The following is an 18,872-nucleotide window of genomic DNA, read 5'->3' as shown; positions in this document are numbered from 1 at the left end:
CCTGTTCTACCTGCAGCACTTTCCATGACTATCCCACTGTACCCTCCAGCTCCTCCTTTACTTCCGCATGGCCCTGGGCAGTCACTGGCCCTTTCCTTCCTCTGCCCAGAAAGAGGATAGCCATCTCTGACACAATCTCAGTGCCAACATTCCATAGGGTCACACACACAGACACACACAGAGCTGTGCCTGTGTCCATGCAGCATCAGAAGCCAGGACCAAAAAAAAAAAAAAAAAGCCTTCTAGAAGATCTAGATTGCGAGAGGATAAAACATCATGCACAACCCAGGAAAGCCATGGCCCAAGCTCTTACGCTCGCTCTCTCCCTCTGCCCCACTCTCGCTCCTTGACTGAGCCTTGGGCACTCCAGCTCCTGGGCCCTCCAGTCAGCCCATCACCCAGGGCCAACACCTCTCTCTCCTCTGCCTTCCTCTTTCACCCCCTCTCCTCTTCACTCAGCGAAGCCCTTCCCCAGTGGACCTGGCTCCCTTCCTATCTTCCCCTTTATGCCTCACCTCCAGACCCGAAAGACCAAGGCCTCGGAGAGCAACACCAGCACCTGGCCTCAGAGGAGCAGAAGACAATGAAGAGGGGCAGGGTGTGGGAAGGCCAGAGTCTCGGGGAGGGAGAGGGACTTAAGATCAGGAGCAAGGTGTGTGGTGGGGACATGGAAGAAGAAATTGGGGAGCACTGCAAGGAGGAGCCCCCCGAGGACAGAGATTAGATAAGGGACACCACCTTGGAGAAGAGAGAAGAAAGGAGAGGGGTCCTCAGGAGCTGCTCTTGGGGAACTGGATGGAACAAGAGTAGAGAGAGCTACAGATGAAGAAGGAGAAGGGAAGGACCAGAAAGGGGCAGAAAGCCTGGAGACAGCAGGGCAGGAAGGACGGCAGCTGGAGGACGACAAGAGGAGGCAGAGGTGAGCAGGGAACAGGGAGGCAGGGGGCACAGATGGGAGGTGATGGGGGGGTAGAAGCCCAGGAAGGAACAAAAGTGAGAGAACTGATGAGGGTCCAGGCTGCCAAGGAAGGGAAGCACAGAAATGGGAGGCCACCCTGACACAGTGAAGACTGCTGAAGGCCATGGTGGCCAAAGGTGGTTGGAGAATGGAGGTGTCAGAGTACCCAACTGGGAGGTGATGGGGACACAGAAGTGGAAGGTGAGAGTAAGGGGCACAGAGATGAGAAGTGATAGGCGTTCAGGAAGAGGTGATGAGCATACAGGGATGGGATGGGACAGAGGTACAGAAAAGGGAAATGATGGAGGAATGAAGGTGGAAGAAAAGGTGAAAGGTGATGAGGGATGTGACACGGAGGTGAGAGGTAGAGATGGAGGTGATGAGGGTACCCCATGGAGGAACAAAGTTCAGAAGTGGGAGGTGAGGTGGAGTACAGAGGAGGGAAGTGATAAAGAAGATAGCAGGTGACAGGGACCGAGATGGGGAGAGGTGGCATACAGAGAATCTTTGGGGCCTAAGATGTGAAGTGACAAGAGCCCGAGATGGGACGGGAGGGAGGGTGGAAATGAGAAGTGGGTAAGGCAGGAGCAGAGGGGATGGGACCTGAGAAGGAAGGGAAGGGCTTGGAGATGGAAGGTTGCGAGGGGCTGGGAGAAGCTGTGGTAAGTGGACAGTGACAGAGGGGTGACAGGAGAGGGGAGGGGGTCTGGGAACACAGAAGTGCTAGGGCTGCAGAGGGAGAGACGCTGGGGGTCAGAGGTGGAAGCGGAACTGAGATGAGGAAGCCGGGAGTAGACACCAGAGATGAAGGGGACAGGGATGGGCGGACATAGGACAGTGTTGGGGTTGCCTGCCCCAGAGGCAATGGAAGGCGGGTAATGGGAAAAGAAGGGAAGGTTGCTGAAGGGACAGAGGGGGACAGAGACAGATACGAAAGGCAAGGGCAGAAGCAATGGGACATGTCAGAGGCAAAGACGACAGATGGGACAGAGGCAGGTGGGAGGGGGAAGCGACAGACCAGCAATGGGAAGGTGAAAGTGAAGCAGAGGTGGAGGTAAGACAGATGGAGAGGTGACAGGGGCAGGATGGAGGTGATGAAGAGGGAGATGGAAAGGATGGAGGAACAGGCGGGGAGGCGATGGGGGGCACGGTGGAGACGGCCAACGTGGGGACAGGCGGTGCAGGTGAGGAGCGGAACCGAGTACTGAAGGGAACCGAGGGGCAGTGGAGAGCTGGAGGGGAGGGTGGGGCCGAGACCGGGGAGCCAGAGATGGGCGCCGAGGGGCTGGCGGGCGCGCGGCCGGGGTGAGGCCCGCTGGGGTCTGGGCGGTGCACCCGGAGGCCGGATCGCGGCGTCACTTACCGTGCCCGCCGCGGGTGAGGAAGGGCATGCGGTTGATGGCGATGGGCACGGTGCCGTGCTTGCTGTGGAAGTGGTGGACGTGGTGGGTGGTGCTGAGGCTGGACGAGACCCGGGCCCCCTCGGCCGCCCCCAGCAGCAGCAGCAGCAGCAGCGGCAGCAGCAGCGGCGGCAGAGGCGGCGGCGGCGGCGGCGGCGGCAGGGGCCCGGCCAGGGCGGGGGGGCGGCGCGGGCACCCCCCCGGCCCGCTCCCCCCGGGGGGCATCTCGGCCCGGGGGCGGCAGCCTCACAGCCCCATGGCCGGGGGCGGGGACGCGGGGCTGCGCGGCCCCGCGAAGCCCCCCTCCGGCTCCGAGCTCCGGGAGGGGGGTGGGGGCGAAGAGAAGGAAAACCCGAGCCCGAGCCTCAGTCCGGAGCCAATGAAATCAACTGGATCCCGCCGGGGAATCCGGGGTCCGCGGAGCGGCGGTGCCAAGGTCCAGGACGCCTGGGTCCATCGCGAGGAGCTAGGGGTCTCCCCGCATGCCGGCGGGGTCGGCGCGGCGCAGGGGGCCGTCAGAGACCCGCGGGAGGGGGCATGGTGCCGGGCGGAGAGGGACGGGAGAGCGGGGGCCACGCAGGGAGGGGAAAGGGGGGAAATCCTGCGGAAAAACCGAGCGGGGCGGGGGAGGGTGCGGGCTGGAGGAGAGAAGAGGGACGAGGCCGGCTCCCCGGAAAGCGCGAGGCCGACGGAGACTCCCGGCCGCGCCGCCGCTGCCGCTGCCGCCCGGCGGAGGCCGGGGGAGAGGAGGGAGCGGCCGGGGAGGGGGGCGGGAGAACGGGGAAGGGAAGCAAATCCGGGTGAGGGGGGTGAAGGGAGAGGAGAGGAGGGGAGAGGAGAGGAGGGAGCGGGGCTGAGCAGAGGAAAGGCGCGAGCCTGCGAGATTCCGGCGGAGAGATGGAGGCAGCGGAGTGTTGCTGCAGAGGCTGCGAGGGCTGGAAGGGAGAGGGAGGGAGGGCGAGAGGGAAGGAGGGAGGAGGGGCGGGGAGGGGAGGGGGAGCGCGGGAGGAGGAGGGGGCAGGGCGGAGGGACCCGAGCGGCTCCCGATCTGCGGGCGGCGCTGGGCAGCTCCGCGGCGTGGCACCTGGCTAGCCCGCTCGGCGCTCGCCTCTCCTCTGCGCGCGCCCCGCCCCTCCCCCGCGCCCGGGCGCGCGCTCTCCACCCGCACCGCCCCCCTCCCGGAGAAGGGGCCCTGCTGAATAATTGAACAGGACTGAGGCTAGCAAGAGAGGCCGCTCTCTTCCTCCTCCTCCCCTCCCCTCCCCCACCTGGACGAGCCCCAGTAGTGCTCTCTGGTCCAGCACGGAGATGTGGCCAGAGCCACCTCTTCACGCAGCCCTCCGAACACACGTGCACGCTGGGATGTAGACGGGCTTGGATATGGAAACACCCACGTGTCCATACAGGCACCAGTGTGCGGGCAGGCACACGGTTCAGACACACATATGCCTGCATGGGCTCGTGGACACTGGCACACCAAATCATGCTCACAGAGGCATCCGTGCACACACACATACATGTTTGATAGCAGGCAATGAATGGCCAGCACATACACATACATCCCTACCCCTGGAGCTCACCCTCCAAACCAGGTCATTCATACCCTTACAATGTACTCAGAGCCCCAAGGGCTCTCAAGAGTAAGACACCACCACACATCCAGTCTGCTCCCCACCCGTCCCAAAAGGGTGCTCCCCAGCCCCTACAGAGGCTCTCCCCCACTCCTCCAACCTTTCCTGTCCTGGCTTGATGCCCCTCCCCCACTCTCAATCTCTCCCTTCACTGGGGTCTCCAGGACACCTGTCCACCGATTGTCCCACTTATCACAAAACCCTTCCTGGGCCATTTTTGTCCCAAAAGTGACTGAGGAAGCCACTTCTCCTACAGGGTACCTCTCATACTGGGGTCTGCCTCCCAAAAAAACTTTGGGGGGGTCTTTGGGAAGCATTCATCATAGCTCTTGAGGTAAGTTCAGGGAGACTCACTTCCCTCCATCTGGATATCACCTCCATATTTACCTCAACCTGCTTGGACAGGGAGAGGGTGCCATGGGGAAGCAGGAGGAGGGAAAGAGGAGAGGTGGGGTAGAGGTGACCCTGAGCAGGTGTAGCAGAGTGAGAAGTGGGCAGGAGGGAGGAGCAGATGAGGTGGGAGAGGGGAGGGCCGGGAACGCTGGCTCCTGCTTATTGAGTCTGAATTTTGTTTGGGAGCAGAATTATCAACGTGAAATTTGTACACTGCCCTTGTTCCTGGGTACAGTCAGGACCTGGACCTGGGACAGCTATACCCATTGCCGCTGCCACCCTGAACTCTTGCTAGATGCCAGAGCCCCGTACAGCCCCTAGCCCTTCAAAAGTAAAGAAAGAGGTCTGCAGAGGCCCCCCAGATGAGGCTTCCAGATGGTGTGTGGCCCCATGAGGAAGGAGACACGGTAGGCTGGGGCTCCCAGAGGATGTGCCTTCCTGTCCTCTGGCCCCTTCTTGTGCTCTGGAATATAGACTGACACAGCTCTGAGCAGGCAGAAAATTTATGGCCCCAAAGGGAGGGAGGGAGGAGCTGGTGGCGAGAGGAGAGGAAGGGAAACCGCCTAGAGGCCAATCAATATCGGTGAGTGGGAACTGGAGAGAGTTGGAGGGGGAGATGCTGGAGAGGGGGAGACATGGAGGGTAAAAAGGCAGAGAGAGAGACAGAGGTATGCGAGAGATCAATAGAAGCTGTAGAGACTGAGCAGAGACAGGGAGGCAGAGATGTGAGGAGCCGACCCCCTGGGAGAGGCAGGAGACAGTCTCTAAGACACAGCACAAGCCCAGGGGCTTTGGGAAGGAAGTACCGCCCCCCTCTTCTCATATCCTGTTTTCAGCCTCTCCACTTTCCTGTCTTTCATCACAGAGATGTGTTCTTTCTCTCTGATCTTCTCTTTTCAGTCTTCCCAGAGCAGAATCTCCTGAGCCTTAGAGGAACAGAGGTCCCTTCCCCTCTGGGAGTAGTCCCCATGTCACAGATGGAGAGACTGAGGCAATAAATGAAGAAAGGCTGTCCTGAAGGTCGTGACTCCTAGTGTCTCCCTCACCAGACAGCTGCACACCAGGGCCAGGATGCTCAGAGGCCTGGCTCTGCCTCTCCACCTTGGTCACGTCTTCCCTCCTCCCTCTCTTCAGGCCCTGGCCCCGCTGGGCCCCCAGGGCTTCCCAGGGCTCTTATTCCCAGGGACCTCTCCATTGGGTCCCTGCCTGACCTTGTGCACACAGGTCCCCAAGAAGACCAACCACACAGAAGGCCCGAAAAGCCAGACAGAAGAGCGGCCCCAGGAGAAAAGGGGTATGGCTGGAAAGCCTTGCAAAGACCACACTCCCCAGATTCTTGTCCTGTCCTTAGGGTGGGGACAGATCTCAGAGGCACCCCAGGGCCAGTTGTAGCTCACTGGGAGGAGCAGCATGCAGGCTCCCAGGTTGTACCCACCTTGTCTTTAGCTCCACAGCTTTGCTCAGGCTATGCCGCCACACCAGTGCTTGGGGACGGTGACATTTCCCAAGATGGGCCCTGCTCCCCAGCCCCAACTCTCCCTCCCTTCCACCAGACAGGAAACCAGAGAAGTTGCTCTTCCCATCTCTGCCCAAATGTGGCACAGCTCCCTAGACCTCCGCCATCCATGATTATACCCCCTTTCTGGAAGCTTCCACTGTGTGGGAGCGAGGAGTGCTGATGAGTAGCAGCGCTTTTTGATCAGATTTCCTCCATCCCTAGCAAGAAATGGCACAACCACCATCCGCAGAACTTGAGCAGCAGGGGCAACAGAGGCAGGACACACGGTCTACCTGAGCTGGGCCTCCAATGCCCTTTGATGTGAGGCTAGGTTTCCTCCCCAGTCAAAAGGCAAGGATGGTCTCCAGCCCATGGCCTTCTCTGAAGATCAAACTGAAGAGCTTTGTCGGTGACACCAAACTATCCGTTACTATGTCTGCAGATGTGTGCCAAGCTGAGCTACCCGGAGGGGAGAGGCCTGACCACAGCATGGCAGCCAGGCCCCAAGTGCCCCTGAGCGGGTTGTCTGGAAGGCTTTGGCAGACACAGAGAACAGCAGGTCAAATGAGAGAAATCCGAGGGACAGAGTGGGGACAAAGGTCCCAGGCTGGCCATGCCTGAGAACACCAGGAAGGTGCTGAGGGAGACATGTTTTCAAAGGGGAAGGCAAACCGACCTCCTGTCAAGAGCCCCTGTCCCTGGAACAAGTAGGTTTCCCACGTGGAATTCATGAAAAGCCGGCAGTGTGGTGACCGAGGCAAGGGCACTGTGACTACCTCCACAGATCTACTGTCCCTCCCCAGGCCCCACTCCCTGTGCCTAACGTAGAGAAACACAGTTTTCTTGAGTGTGTTTGCATGTGTGAGCGTACGCCCATGCGTGAGTGTGCCTGTTTGGTCTCTCGGCATAGCTCCCCACCAAAGCCCTCTCAAGCGATGTCTGCTGAGACTGCTCTCTGCTCAGCCCTGTGTCCCCGGCCCAGTCATTAGAGAGAGACTCCAAACCCCTCCAAAAGTCAAAGGCTGTCCTCCTCTGCCAGGCTCCAACCAGCTACCAGCCACCAACCACTGGGACTGAAAGTGCTGCTAACCCTGCCCTCTCTGGGAAAGGACCTCAGAAAACATGCACATTGACAGGCAGATGCCCAGGGAGCGAAAAGAACCAAGTGAGGACACCAGGGAGTGTCCTTGTGGCTCCAGGGGACAGCCTGCAGTTGGGATTCTTGAGGGAGAAAAAAGGAATAGCAGGGCCCATGTCCAGGGAAATCAGCTGTCCCACCAGGTCAGAACCAGGAGAGGTCACCTATCAATAGATGACCGCAGAGATTCAGCCAGCAGCTCCCCCTGGGCTCCAAGGCAAGTGAGAAGAAGCAAGCAGCACAGAGCCCTCTTGGGCTCTGAGGGACCCTCCTTCCTCCCAGATGGGCAAGGGCCTGCTCCCTACACCGCCCATCCCCCAGGCACTCACGGTCATTGCAGACGGGGCCTCCGTAGGAGGTCATGGTGCAGTCACAGGTGAAGCCATCCCATTGCTGCAGGCAGACGCCCTGGTTGGCACAGGACTCCTCGGTGCAGGTGGTGCTGGGGCCTGGAGCGGGCAGGAGGAAGGACACCCCAGCTCAGCCAAGCCCCTCCCTCCCCCAGGGGGTGCAGAGCCTCAGCTGTGCCAGGCTGAAAGGGCCCAGGTCTGACCAGGGGGATGGGGTGGGAATGGGAGGCTCGAAGACTGGCCTTGAACCACACTGAGTGCCCAGAGTGGGAGGCAAAAGGGAGGGCCAGCTGTCCCCTGCCCCAGAGCTCTGGGGAGAGGTTCCCACAAAGCCTAAGAAGGAAGCCACCTGCTGAGCATGGGGCACCTGCTAGCCACTCCTCTACACTCACCATCACAGCCCCTCTCCACCTGCCCGATGCGGTGCAGGGCATCAGCCATGAGGTCTGGGAGGCGCCCGTTGAGGTCCACAGAGGCCAGGCAGCCCTGAAAGCCGTCCCGGGAAGCCACCAGCTTAGGCAGGTTGCTGAACATATTCTTGCTCAGGCCGCCAATGTACAGCTCCCCTGCAAAGGGAGTGGGGTCAGCATGCTGGCACCCAGCGCCATTTCCCTCCCAGGACACTGGCATCCTGTCTCAGGTCCTCCCAGCCCTCTAGGAGGCTCATGGTGTCCCTAACAGAGTGACGGCGACCTGCAGATACCCACCCCCCACCTCTTCCTCCTTCCTCTCCATTTTGCCATCTGTCTGCGCCCCTCCCAGAGAAACCCAGATGCTGGGAGAGTGGGGGGTGGGGGACAGCTGGAGGAACCTGCTCGTGCTCTCCCACACGTTCGGTTCCAGTTCCGGCCTGTAATCAGGGCCTTTCATAGATGTGCAGCCCCATCCCCTCCACCCCCGCTCCCCCCTCCCAAGCCTCCTGTTCCCAGAACTCCTCAGGCCTCTCCCAACTTGGAGTTCTCTCCTAGGCAGTTCTAAGCCTCCCCCCTCCCCCAACCGCTAGAGCTCTGGAAAGAAGTTCTCCTTGGGGCCATCTGATCCCAAAAAGGGGCCTGGATTCCCTGGAAGCCTTGGGCAGCACATAGCAGGGCTTGGGCCCACACACTGGTCATTCTACATCCTGGCCAGGGCTGGCTGCATCACAAGCCCGCCCAAGGCTGCACTTCAGATTCTCTGTGACACATCGCCCTCTCCTGGGAGCAGAGAGAATTGTCAGCCCTGTGCCACCAGATCTGGCAGACCTGGGATCTGGCTAGGGGAGGGAATTCACTGGCTTCTGGTGCCTCCCCAAGCTCAGACAGTTTGAGTCTCATGGACATCCAGGGGTCCCTCTGGGACCTGTGCAATAAGGTAGCTCATATTGACCCCAGCGGGATTGAGCAGCCACAGGCCTCATCCCTCCTGTCCCAATGTCCAGCCTCCTAATTCATCCTCCTCTTCCCATCCTCTCAACTGCCTATCCTGGGGACAGGTAATGACCATTTCGATGACTACTGAAGAGACACTGGAGAATGTGGAACACTAGTGTGACCCAAAGTGAGCCCAGCCGATGCCCAAGATGCAGGAGCTGGGGACCCCGGGTCCTGCTGCGTGCTCTGTCCTCCATCCCCACCCTGGAGCCGCACTTGACAGGTCAACAAGCACCCTATTCTCTCTCCAGCCTTCAACTGAGGCAGGATTCTCAGCCTTGGGGGTCCGAGAGGTCCTTGCAAGGTCTGGGCTACATACTACTCGCTCTAGAGTCAGGGCACCAGGGACCCCAGGAGACACATCTTATGACCAGGGCTATGTTGCAAGGTGGACTTGCAGGAAAGCTGAGCGGGACTTCGGCCACATATGGTCAGCCGGACATGGTGGAGGCTGAGAGGCAGGGAGTCTGGGGGTGAGGGAAGCAGCATTGCAGGAGGGGAGCCCTTGCTGGGGCCATGGGCATCTGGGCTAGGGCCAGGCCTCCTCCAGAGGCCCCAGCCCCACCTTTGAGATCGAGGTTTCGGGCGCCATTGGAGTGCTGCGTGACAGTGCGGGAGTCAATCTTGAGCGTGTGCACGTTGCCTGGGTCCCTGGACACCACCACGTTGTGCCACTGGTTGTCATTGACTGGTTTGTCTGAGTTCCCCTTCATCAAGGACGGGCCATTCCCCAGGTCAAACACGTAGTGGACGTACCTGCCCCACGGTAGGGAGGAGACACTGGGTCAGGGCGGGGCGATGCTGGGAAGGCGGGGTTCAGAGGAGCTACCGCTGGCAGGGGTCTTCCCTGGGGGCCATGGGAAGAAGGAGGGACCCCCCAGGAGGGAACCAAAGCAATGGCAAGAGGACAATATGTGAAGTCCTGTCACAGAAGGCCCCTGAGGAGTTGGTTCCTGACACAGGCTCAGGGGAGCTAGTAGATGGGGAGGTTTAGTGGGGCAGCAGGGACCCCCGGGAGCAGGGACCGAGCTGCTCTGGGGTGGGATCCTCCAAGGCTGAGGGGCTGGGCTGACTGGCGTGTGAAGAGGCTGTGGAGGAGGGGAAGATGGGGAACCCTGGTGGGGAAGGAGCTGGGGAGTCAGCACCTGGAAGGGGGGGCTTCTTCTCCATCCTGGCTGAGTAGTTGGGAACCTGAATCTCGACCTGTGGTTTGGGGACACTGGATACCCGCAGTGGTCCGGGGAGCTGTATCTGGGTCAGTAAGGGGAGGGGACCGTTTCCCTAAGCAATGCCTGGCCCCTCACCCCTTGACCAGCTCGATGACAATGAAGTCATTGCCGTTGCCCGAGTTGAAGAGGAGAAGGCCGTCGGGGGCCGTGGTCTTGAACTGGAAGAAGAGGTGCATGGAGGCGTAGGCCTGGAGCGTGGCGAGGGCCAGGTAGCTGCTGCGACTCTTGAAGGTGACGGGATCCGCCACGATGGCACGCAGGCCAAAGCGGGCGTTGAGCTCGCAGTAGGTGATGTCGCCGTCCTTGCACTGGTCCATGTAGGGCTGGCCGTTGAACACCAGCCCGCTCAAGTGCCCGATGAAGTTGGAGGGCACCACGGAGATGAACCGCCGCTCCGTCATGATGCCCGTCTCAATGTTGTGGAACTCCAGCCGCGTGTGGGCTCCTGCCATCTGTCCTGCTCGGGACAGGAGGTCGAGGTGAGGGGGACGGCCTTGGAGCACACACCATAGGATCACTTCTGAGACTGGGCCTCAGGTTCCCAGGAGCATCTCCACGTGAGGCCACACGTAAGGGACATGACCAGAGTTGCCCTCGGCCAGCACTAGTGGCAGACACAGCTCCAGGAGGAGCTGGGGGACCCACAGGTGGGTGGCCCACGGGCTTTCAGGAAATGCTGCCTGCTGGGAGTTGAAATGGCCCCTGGGGTCCAAACCCCCATAATCAACCACCCCTAAGGGGGAAGTGGCAGAGGAGCTTCACCAGAAAGATACCCTGGGACCAGAAGTCCAGTCAGAGGTCTCCAAGAACCCAGCACAGGTCCCCAGAGATGTGTCCACCTACCCTCCACGGTCACGTTGTCCACAGACAGCTGCAGGCTCTTGCCACGCCGCACCACCCTCACTGTGTGCCACTCATTGTCATTGAGCTTGTGCCCCGCAAAGAGCGTCTCGGGCCCTTTACCTGCAGCACCAAGGGGGGAGTGAGCACGGCACTCAACGGGCCCACAGGCAGCTTCCCGGACCACCCCCGATGACAGCCCTACACACACCTGTGCACTGTGCACACACACGACCCACGGCACAGAGCCATCGCGCACACACCCGTGCACACAAGTTCACACACTCCTGGCCTCACCACATCCCCAGAGTGCACGCGCACACAGAGCTTTCACACTCAGATGCACTCGGCCACTTGGGGCGATTTCAGAGGGTGCCATTCGCACAGAAGAGGAGGTGAATGGTGCCCCTGGAGTTACCCCGACACCCCGCACTCTGAGGCTCAGACCTACAATCAACAGTTTCCAGACTCTGAGGACCTGCCATGCGTGTCACCAGCAGCTAAATTTCCGTGTATGAGCACAAGGCCTGACACTTCCAAAAAGCCACACAGCCTGACCACACACCCCAATGGAAATGGCTCCCACAGCTCGTCATCCACCCTGATGCCCAGCTCCCCCATCTGCAGGGGGACCCAGGGGGACCCTTCTGCCTGGTGAACTCTACACACCGGGACATGTGGCCACATGTGCAGCAGGTAAGAGCCAGCACAGCCAGAGGGGGGTGCTCTGTTTCTTAGGAATTATGACCATTTATTCAAGGTCAAGATTATCTGCTCCCCAAGTCTAAGATTAAACGTACTCATCTTTCAAATGTAGCTGGATTGTGCAGCATTCCCAGGTCATCCCTGGGCCCCTGGTGCTCACTCCTGCTGAGGCTGAGCATGCTGACATTAAAGGATCTCTGGTCCTCACACAGCATGTGACACACACATTCAGCAAGGGACCGGGAGCACACAGTCTCTCTACCTGTGCCTTCCATGCACACATGCTCCCTCAGTGACCTCATCTCAGAGCACACAGCCCAATCACACCAGCCTCCTGTCCACCCTTGCTGGCAACTCTCACTGCCACCTTCGAAAGAGCCCCTATTTGGCAGGATTACGCCCTTCAGGGAACACAGGCCACGTGTTGGGCTGAACTCTAAGGCCCTGCGTGCTCCTGGCTGGCCCTCACCTTCTTTCCCGTGTGCCTCGCCTGCCCCTTTGTGGCCATCGCTGGAGATGCAGCAGCATATCCCCAGCCCTCCAGCTCCTTTGCGCCTGTAGGATGGGGGAGCTCCCAGAGGCAGGTGCCACCTGGGCCTCTGTTTCCACCTCCTCCCCACACTCCTGTAGACTTCCCTTTCCCATAACCTACAGAGCACCCTGACCATGGACCCTTTGCCAACTGTCCCTGGTCCACTTCATTCTGCCTGTTCTGCCCTCTGGAACCCCCTGCGCTCGGCCCCCAGGCCTGCTCCCCACCCCTCACCCATGCCAGCATCCACACAAGCCAGCGATGCGGAATTCGCCTCCCCGCCCTTCCTCCCTCCCTAAGTCCCAGTGTCCAGCATCCCAGCCCCTTGGGTCTCTGCAGGAGAGGGAAGCCACTTACTGGGTGCGCAGCCGACGCGCAGGCAGTCTGGGGGGGCCATGGGGCGGGCAGAGGGGGAGGGGAGACAAAAAGGCAGAACAAGGTTTTTTTTTTTTTTTTTTTACATCCTTCACAGGGAGGGGTATCTGCGGGCAGGGGTTCCCCCCGGGGCCACTTTCCGGGGACCACGCGTGCCCAGGTGCCCTTTTCCCCTCCTCAGTTGAACCCCAGTCCCTCCTGCCCCCAAGAAGGCTCCAACCCTCCCCAGAGCTGGGAGGCAGGGCAGTCAGGTGATGGGAAGAGGGCTTGTGTCCCCTTCTTGGAGGGGCCCAGGCCTCTCGTGCCTGAGGGAGACGGGCACCTTGGGAATCCCAGTCGTACAGGGGATCGCCAGGGGCTGAGGGCTTGACCAGCCCCACATCTCCCCAGCCTCTGGGAGGGAGATGGGTGGGGAGGGCCAAGGTCCCTGCACCCCCTGCTCTGGAACGACTCCCTGCTCAGAGCCCAGGCGTGACAGCACGGCTTGTGCTCTAAGCTCAACGGAGGGGTCTGCCCCAGGGCCCCCTTCCCCAGGCCATGTACCTCCCAAAGCCCCAGGGGCTGGCACCGCCCCTACAGGAACCTTCCTTCTCCCCACCCCATCCTAGCAGAGCCTGGCTGCCACTAGGGATCGGGGTGCTCCTCACCCTGAAGAACTAGTACTTCATGTCTTCCTAGGGAGGGGCTCGAGGCCACACAGTCCCAAATCTGACCTCTCTTAGGAACAAGCAAGTCAGGGCCAAGCAGACACCGTAAACAAAGCCCCTGCCTCTGCCCAGCCCTGCACTGCTGTGCCCTGATTTCGAGAATGGAAGGGGCCCTCGTGGTTGGCCAGGCCACGGTTTCACAGAACCTGCAACCAGGGCCCCAGATCCTCTGGCCATCCCCCTGGTTGGGCACATGGCCCACAAGGTGGAAAAGCCAGCCCTGGCAGAAGGACAGAGCTCCAGGTCCTATGAAGTCCAGGTCTTAGGCCCTTAGGTTGCCTGTCCTGCTTTGTGAGACCCAGACCCCTCTTGGCCTGAGGGAGCTGCTGGCCAGAGCACAGAAAGCCCTGCGCCTCGAGGCCGGGGAGCCGGGTCTTCGCCTCATCCTCACACTGACTCACTGTGATCTCGGGCAAAGGGGTTCCCTCTGAGCCTCGGCTTCCCTTCCTGTGAGCTAGGGCTGGGACGGGAAGATCTGCAGCAGGGATCAGGTGACAGCCCTCGCCTTGCAGGGAGCCCTCAATGAACAGCAATGTCCTGGCCTCCCTCCTGTCGCTCCTCCGAAGAAAGGCCCTGCCCACATACCCCATGGTCAGGATGCCCCTGGCATCCCCTGGGCCCCTGAAGGTTCCTGCAGTGGAGGTAATCAGATGGCCCCTGTGGCCCTGGGGGTCATGGGCCTGTCAGGCAGTACAGCTGAGCTCCACACGCGTTGTCAACCGCAGCAGAAGAGTGGGGGGAGCAGCCGGGACCCTGAGCCACAGCCTGGCACCAAGAGAGGGGCAGAGGAAGGTCAAAGGGCAGACACAGGGAAGTGAGAAGTGACAGGAGGCGGGGGTTGCAGAGAGAAAAGCGGAAGATCTGGGGGAGCAGAGGGAAGGAGAGGCTGGACAGCGGGGAAGTGGAGTGGCCGAGGGCGGGAGGTGCCAGGCCCTGGAGTCAGGTCCCGGGGGCTCTCTCAGGGCCAGCAGAGTCTTCACCAATGAAGGGTCCAAAAAAGAAAAAAGGGGGCTGGAAGGGCAGGCTGATCCCCCACTGGAGAACAGACCCCAGGAAGGAGTTGACTGTTTCCCTTCCCCAGCAGAGGAGTCTCAGGAGAGGAGGGGGTCCCTCTGTCCAGAGAAGAGGTGGTGGCTACACCCACCCCACAGTGACTCCACCCTCAGGAGCCCCCGCTCCAGTGAGGCATGAGAAGGGTGAGCCCACCTGAAGGTGGACACCCAGGGGAGCCAGGACCCTCCCAGGGGAAAGCCAGAGGGGGAGCAGCGGCTGGAGAAGCAGGCCCCCTGCCCACGCTCACCCAAGCACAGCTCAGAGCAAGAAAACCCGTAACCTGCTACAGGCCGGGGCCTGTGCCTCGAGAGCAGGCAAAGGACGGGCACGACTGGTCTGCACAGACCCACCAAGGCCCCAGCTGGACAGAGAGCGGGGTGGAGGTATGACTTGTGACAGGACAGGGGAGAAAGCAATCCACACGGAAAAGGATGCAGAGAAAGACACAGCCCCCCAGCACCAGGCCCCAGAATGGAGATGTGGGCCCCCAGCCTCTGGAGCATCTCCTCTAGGCAGCGACATTGCAGAGTGGCAGCATCAGCTCCTGGTGCAGCCTCAGGCTTGGCCAGTCCCCCTGCAGCTTGGCTCTCAGAAGGAGCTACTGAGCAGCCCCTCCCACAGCGCCAGGGTGAAAGGGCGTGGGGTGCGACGAGCATCTAGCCTGAGAATGTGAGCCAGAGCTAGGCACAGCTCACGAGGTCTGAACTAGAGGAGATTTAGAGCAAGGGGGATTTCAGAAGAGCATGGTGACATTAAGGAAGAAGAGCCCAACACCAGAATGGCCATCTCAGAGGTGGGCAGCTCCAGACACCGCAGGCAACGGAACAGAGGTGGAGGCCTCCCGCAGGCAGTGCGCACGCACCGAGGGCCACACACTTCACGTCAGCCACAATGGCACAGCTGGGACACCATGGGCACACTTGGTAGAGGACAACTGCAGGAAGGGGGAGAGGGCAGACTAGGTTGGTACTGGCCCCAGTGATCAAACCCAGGGCAGAAGGCAGGGACCCAGGCCACACTGGAACAAGGCAAAGAACCCAGGTGACATTACCATCTTCTAGGGACAGAGAGCAACTGCCCCCCTCAGGGGCTGAAGAAATGTGATCATTGTCTACAGACACAGTGGGGCGCGGGACTGGGGCAGGATGCACAGTTCAGTTCCTCAACCCTCTGCCTGGAAGGAGGCAGCCTTTTGACCCTGTCTTGTCTATCAAGGTCCCCATCTCCGGAGCTGGCCCAGAGGACCCCTCCAGTCATCCCAAGGGTTTGCTGGCAGGCTCCACTCCTTCTTCAGGCCCAGCACGGAGCCCGGGTCCTTCCATGAGTGCCACATGAGCCACGTAGCTACCTCTGTACCTCTGACTTCCCTCCCTCCAGATGAGGCCAGAGACCAAAACCGCCCGGCTTCTGCAGTGTAGCCCAGGACCAGGGCCTTGGTGCTGCCCCATCTGTGAGGCCCTGTAGGCCCTGGGGAGTAGCAAGATGCAGATGGAAATGGGGCTCTTGAGGCGGGAGCAGACTGGGTGACACTATGTGGAAGCAGCCTGCCAGGCCCACCTCCAAGCTTGGGCCCCTGTCCCAGTGTGGTTTTTCTTTGAGAAGGCCGGACAGTCCCTACAGATGTCTTCACTCACATTATTCCATTTGAGCCTCAAAACCACCCCAGAGAGCAGACAGAGTGAGGATTCTTATCCCCATTTAACAGAGAAGAAAACAGAGACTCAGAGAAGAGAAATGACTTACCCAATATTAAAAGATCCCAAGGCTGGACCCCAAACCCAGAACTCCTCCCGTCCCAGCCCTAGGCTGGGTGGCTGGGTAGCTGTCATCTGGGACCATGTCTGTCTCCAGTGGCTACACAGTGGCCATATGCCCCATGGCCACACACCAGGGGGTATGTGAAGGCAGATGCATCTGCACCAAGCGTTGGGTCAGTCTGTCATGAGCTAAGCTAGAGATGGCATCTCAGCCCACACATCTCTGTGGATGGGGCAGGAGCACAGCCAGAGGTGACAGGGAGACAGGACAGCCCTGTTGGCTGTTGGTGTGAGAAGCCCACTCTTAACACTATGGGTCTTCCAGAAGGGCCGGCTTGTTATCTGACTTCTGAGATTTATTTATATGGCTCAGAGAAGCATGCCCATGGGAAGAGGGTGGATCCCAACGGTGCAAGGTCCCAGGGGTCACCAGGGCAAGGTTTTAAGGCCAGGGATGCTGCCTCCTCTCTAGACTGCTGGGCAGACCTGAGGAACATTGGCCAAAGGGCGTCTCCCAGCCCACTTTCCTGCAGAGTGGCTGCAGGGTGGGTGGTGAGAGCAGAGCTGTAGGGGTCCCCTCAAACCAGCTCAAGGCCATCTGCACAGCTCCCCACCTCAGGCCCTGCCTTGCAGACAGATCCTTGACCCAGGAATACACAGGCCAGGTGACACAGTATAAGTACACTAGCCAGATGACAAGCCCCGAAAGGTCAGTGTCTCCCAGAAATGCCCTGGAGACCAAGGTTAGGATGAGATTCCAAGTCAGTATTTCAAAGCTCCAACCTCTTTATTCTCCCCAGTTGAGGATTCTAATCTACTCAGAAGAGCCCTACTTCTCTTCCAGGCCCAGGATATACCAGGTGACCCTCGTGGCCTGAAGTCTTCTGCGAGTCAGATCCCTGGGCACTGCATCCTCACGGGCCTCAAGAGGCCAGTCTGAGATGGGCAGATGTGACCCCAGCCTGGTCGGCTCAGGACCCCTCACCTCCAGAGCTCCCCTGCAAGAAAAGTTCCAGAAGAACCGGGGCCTTGCTTATTCCCTGCTGTAGGACCTGGCTTGGAAGACAGCTGGCATTTGTAAGATGTCCCCTAGATACCAGCCGAATGAGTAAAGCCGCTGGTCTCTCCTGGTCCTGACCACGAAAGCTGAAGCCCATGGACTCCCCCGCAGGGAGCATCTCAGTCCCATGCAGATACTGGGGACAGGCAGGTGACCTGGAACCAAGCCAGCCCTCACCCATGAGCACAGGAAGAGGCAGTGGACAGTGTGTTGCAGAGGGCCAGAACCCGACAGCCCTGCCACCACAGCCCTGATGGAGATGTCAGGGAAAGCAAGGCACCTTAAGGCCAAGGACGGGGGTTTGGGACGGGCTCCTCCCTATGACGCTGGGCTCCATCCCTTTGGGATGCCGGGTGAGTTTCATGATCTGTAAGGCAGGGACTGCCATGCCAGCCTGGCAGCCTGATGCCATCATGAGGTGGCCATGGGCCTCAGCTGTGGAAGCCCATGGTGCTAGACAAGGGCAGAAGGGCATGTCCCTGTGTGTCCAGTGTGTGCACGGGCACCTACCCACGCCCCTCTACTCCACGCAAAGAGGCCGAGGGTGGCTGTGTGCAGGGGCCGCTGCACGGGGCTCAGGCTCAGTCCCCGCAGGCTTCAGCAAGAATGAGCAGGGGTGCACCCAACGCAAGAATGAGCTGCGTCATCACGCGTGCGTGCAAGACAGGCACCACCAAGACTCCTCGAGCGTGCTCTGGGAGGACGGCATCACACCCAGGCACGTTCGGGCGGGTGTGTGGCCACGCTCTGGTCTCCAGCCCCTACAGTGCTGTTGAGCATGAAGCATTGGTCTAGGCTGTGTGCCCTCACCAGGACCCAGGCTGTCACCTCCCACCTCCAAACTCTGCTGGGGGCACCTAGCACTGGTGCCACCACCAGCTTCTCCAGACAGAGGGGGGTGTTGGTCAGAGGCAGGCCAGGGAGGGGACCAGCAGGCATGGGGCAGGGTGGTTACCGAGGTTGACAGTGAGCTTCATCTGCCCCCCGTCCAGCTCAAGGCGCAGGGTGTCGGCAGACTCCCTGGAGGTGGTGGCCATCATGAGTCCGTAGGCCCGCTGGGACATGAAGCGCAGGGACACGTCCTCGGCCTCCGTGTGCACGGCGTTAGGCAGCGTGATCTTCATGTACATCGAGCCATCATAGCTCAGGACCGTGGCCTCTGCCCAGGAGTGGGGAAGGACAGCAGAGGGGGCCGACAAAGGCCAGGGGAGAGAGAAACAAGACCAGAGAATCATCACAAGACGGCAGGCTGGGACTGGCCGTGAGGGGCACAGGCGCGGGAAGTGGGGGTCTCCCCGAGGAGGAGGATGGGGCACCTGGGGTGATGGCTAGCCTCACCTCTCTCACAGACCCGCCCCAGGAAGCCGGTCCCGATGCAGTCACAGACGAAGCGGTTCCAGCCCTCTCGACAGATGCCCCCGTTGCGACAGGGAGCGGACGCACACTGCTTCAGCGTCTCCCGGGAGCAGAAGGGGACAACGCCCACGGCCCCCTGCGCCTCGGCCAGGCCCCGGAGGTCTCGGCTACGTCCATCTATGAAGAGGTCCCGCACGCAGCCCACGTAGCCAGCCCGGAGCGCCGCTGTCCACACCTCCGGGGGCAGGGGCAGGTCCACACGGCCTCCCTCAGGGAGACCGCCCAGGTACAGCTCACTCTCCAGGTCCAGGATCTCGCTGTCCCCAGTGGCCAAGAATGGTGTGCTGCGGCTGTTCACAGAGATGGAGCCTGGGGAGCAAGGGAGGGTGGGCCTGAGTGGGGAAGGCAGGAGGGAGACGGCCATGGGCCAGAAAGGGCTGTCGCAGCTCTGCCAAGGAGGCCCAGCGCCTGCAGCCTGCCG

At 60.6% G+C, this 18,872-nt stretch overlaps 1 protein-coding gene across 44 annotated transcripts in view; it reads right to left on the bottom strand.

The window, feature by feature from the left end:
- Nrxn2 (neurexin 2) overlaps positions 1-18,872 on the bottom strand; it is a 104,894-nt gene that overhangs the window by 31,996 nt on the left and 54,026 nt on the right. For 17 of the 44 annotated variants that reach the window (XM_058579492.1, XM_058579511.1, XM_058579516.1 and 14 more), the window contains 8 exons: positions 18,374-18,760; positions 17,991-18,194; positions 12,441-12,467; positions 10,850-10,969; positions 10,082-10,463; positions 9,343-9,533; positions 7,761-7,934; positions 7,348-7,467 (listed from right to left, as the gene is read on the bottom strand). In XM_058579492.1, the coding sequence (XP_058435475.1) occupies positions 7,348-7,467; positions 7,761-7,934; positions 9,343-9,533; positions 10,082-10,463; positions 10,850-10,969; positions 12,441-12,467; positions 17,991-18,194; positions 18,374-18,760 (1,605 nt within the window). Of the gene's footprint in view, positions 1-2,321; positions 2,584-7,347; positions 7,468-7,760; positions 7,935-9,342; positions 9,534-10,081; positions 10,464-10,849; positions 10,979-12,440; positions 12,468-17,990; positions 18,195-18,373; positions 18,761-18,872 lie in introns of those variants that run through there. The other 27 variants (XM_058579490.1, XM_058579510.1, XM_058579502.1 and 24 more) reach the window with 4 other exon arrangements.

This window comes from Marmota monax, unplaced genomic scaffold (assembly GCF_021218885.2).
Source record: "Marmota monax isolate L192 unplaced genomic scaffold, Marmota_monax_Labrador192_F-V1.1 WCK01_AAM20220418_F8-fsc00038, whole genome shotgun sequence".
In the NCBI taxonomy this organism is placed as follows: Eukaryota; Metazoa; Chordata; class Mammalia; order Rodentia; family Sciuridae; genus Marmota; species Marmota monax.
The sequence above is the reverse complement of the archived record's forward strand: the minus strand, read 5'-3'. Positions and strand labels throughout refer to the sequence as shown.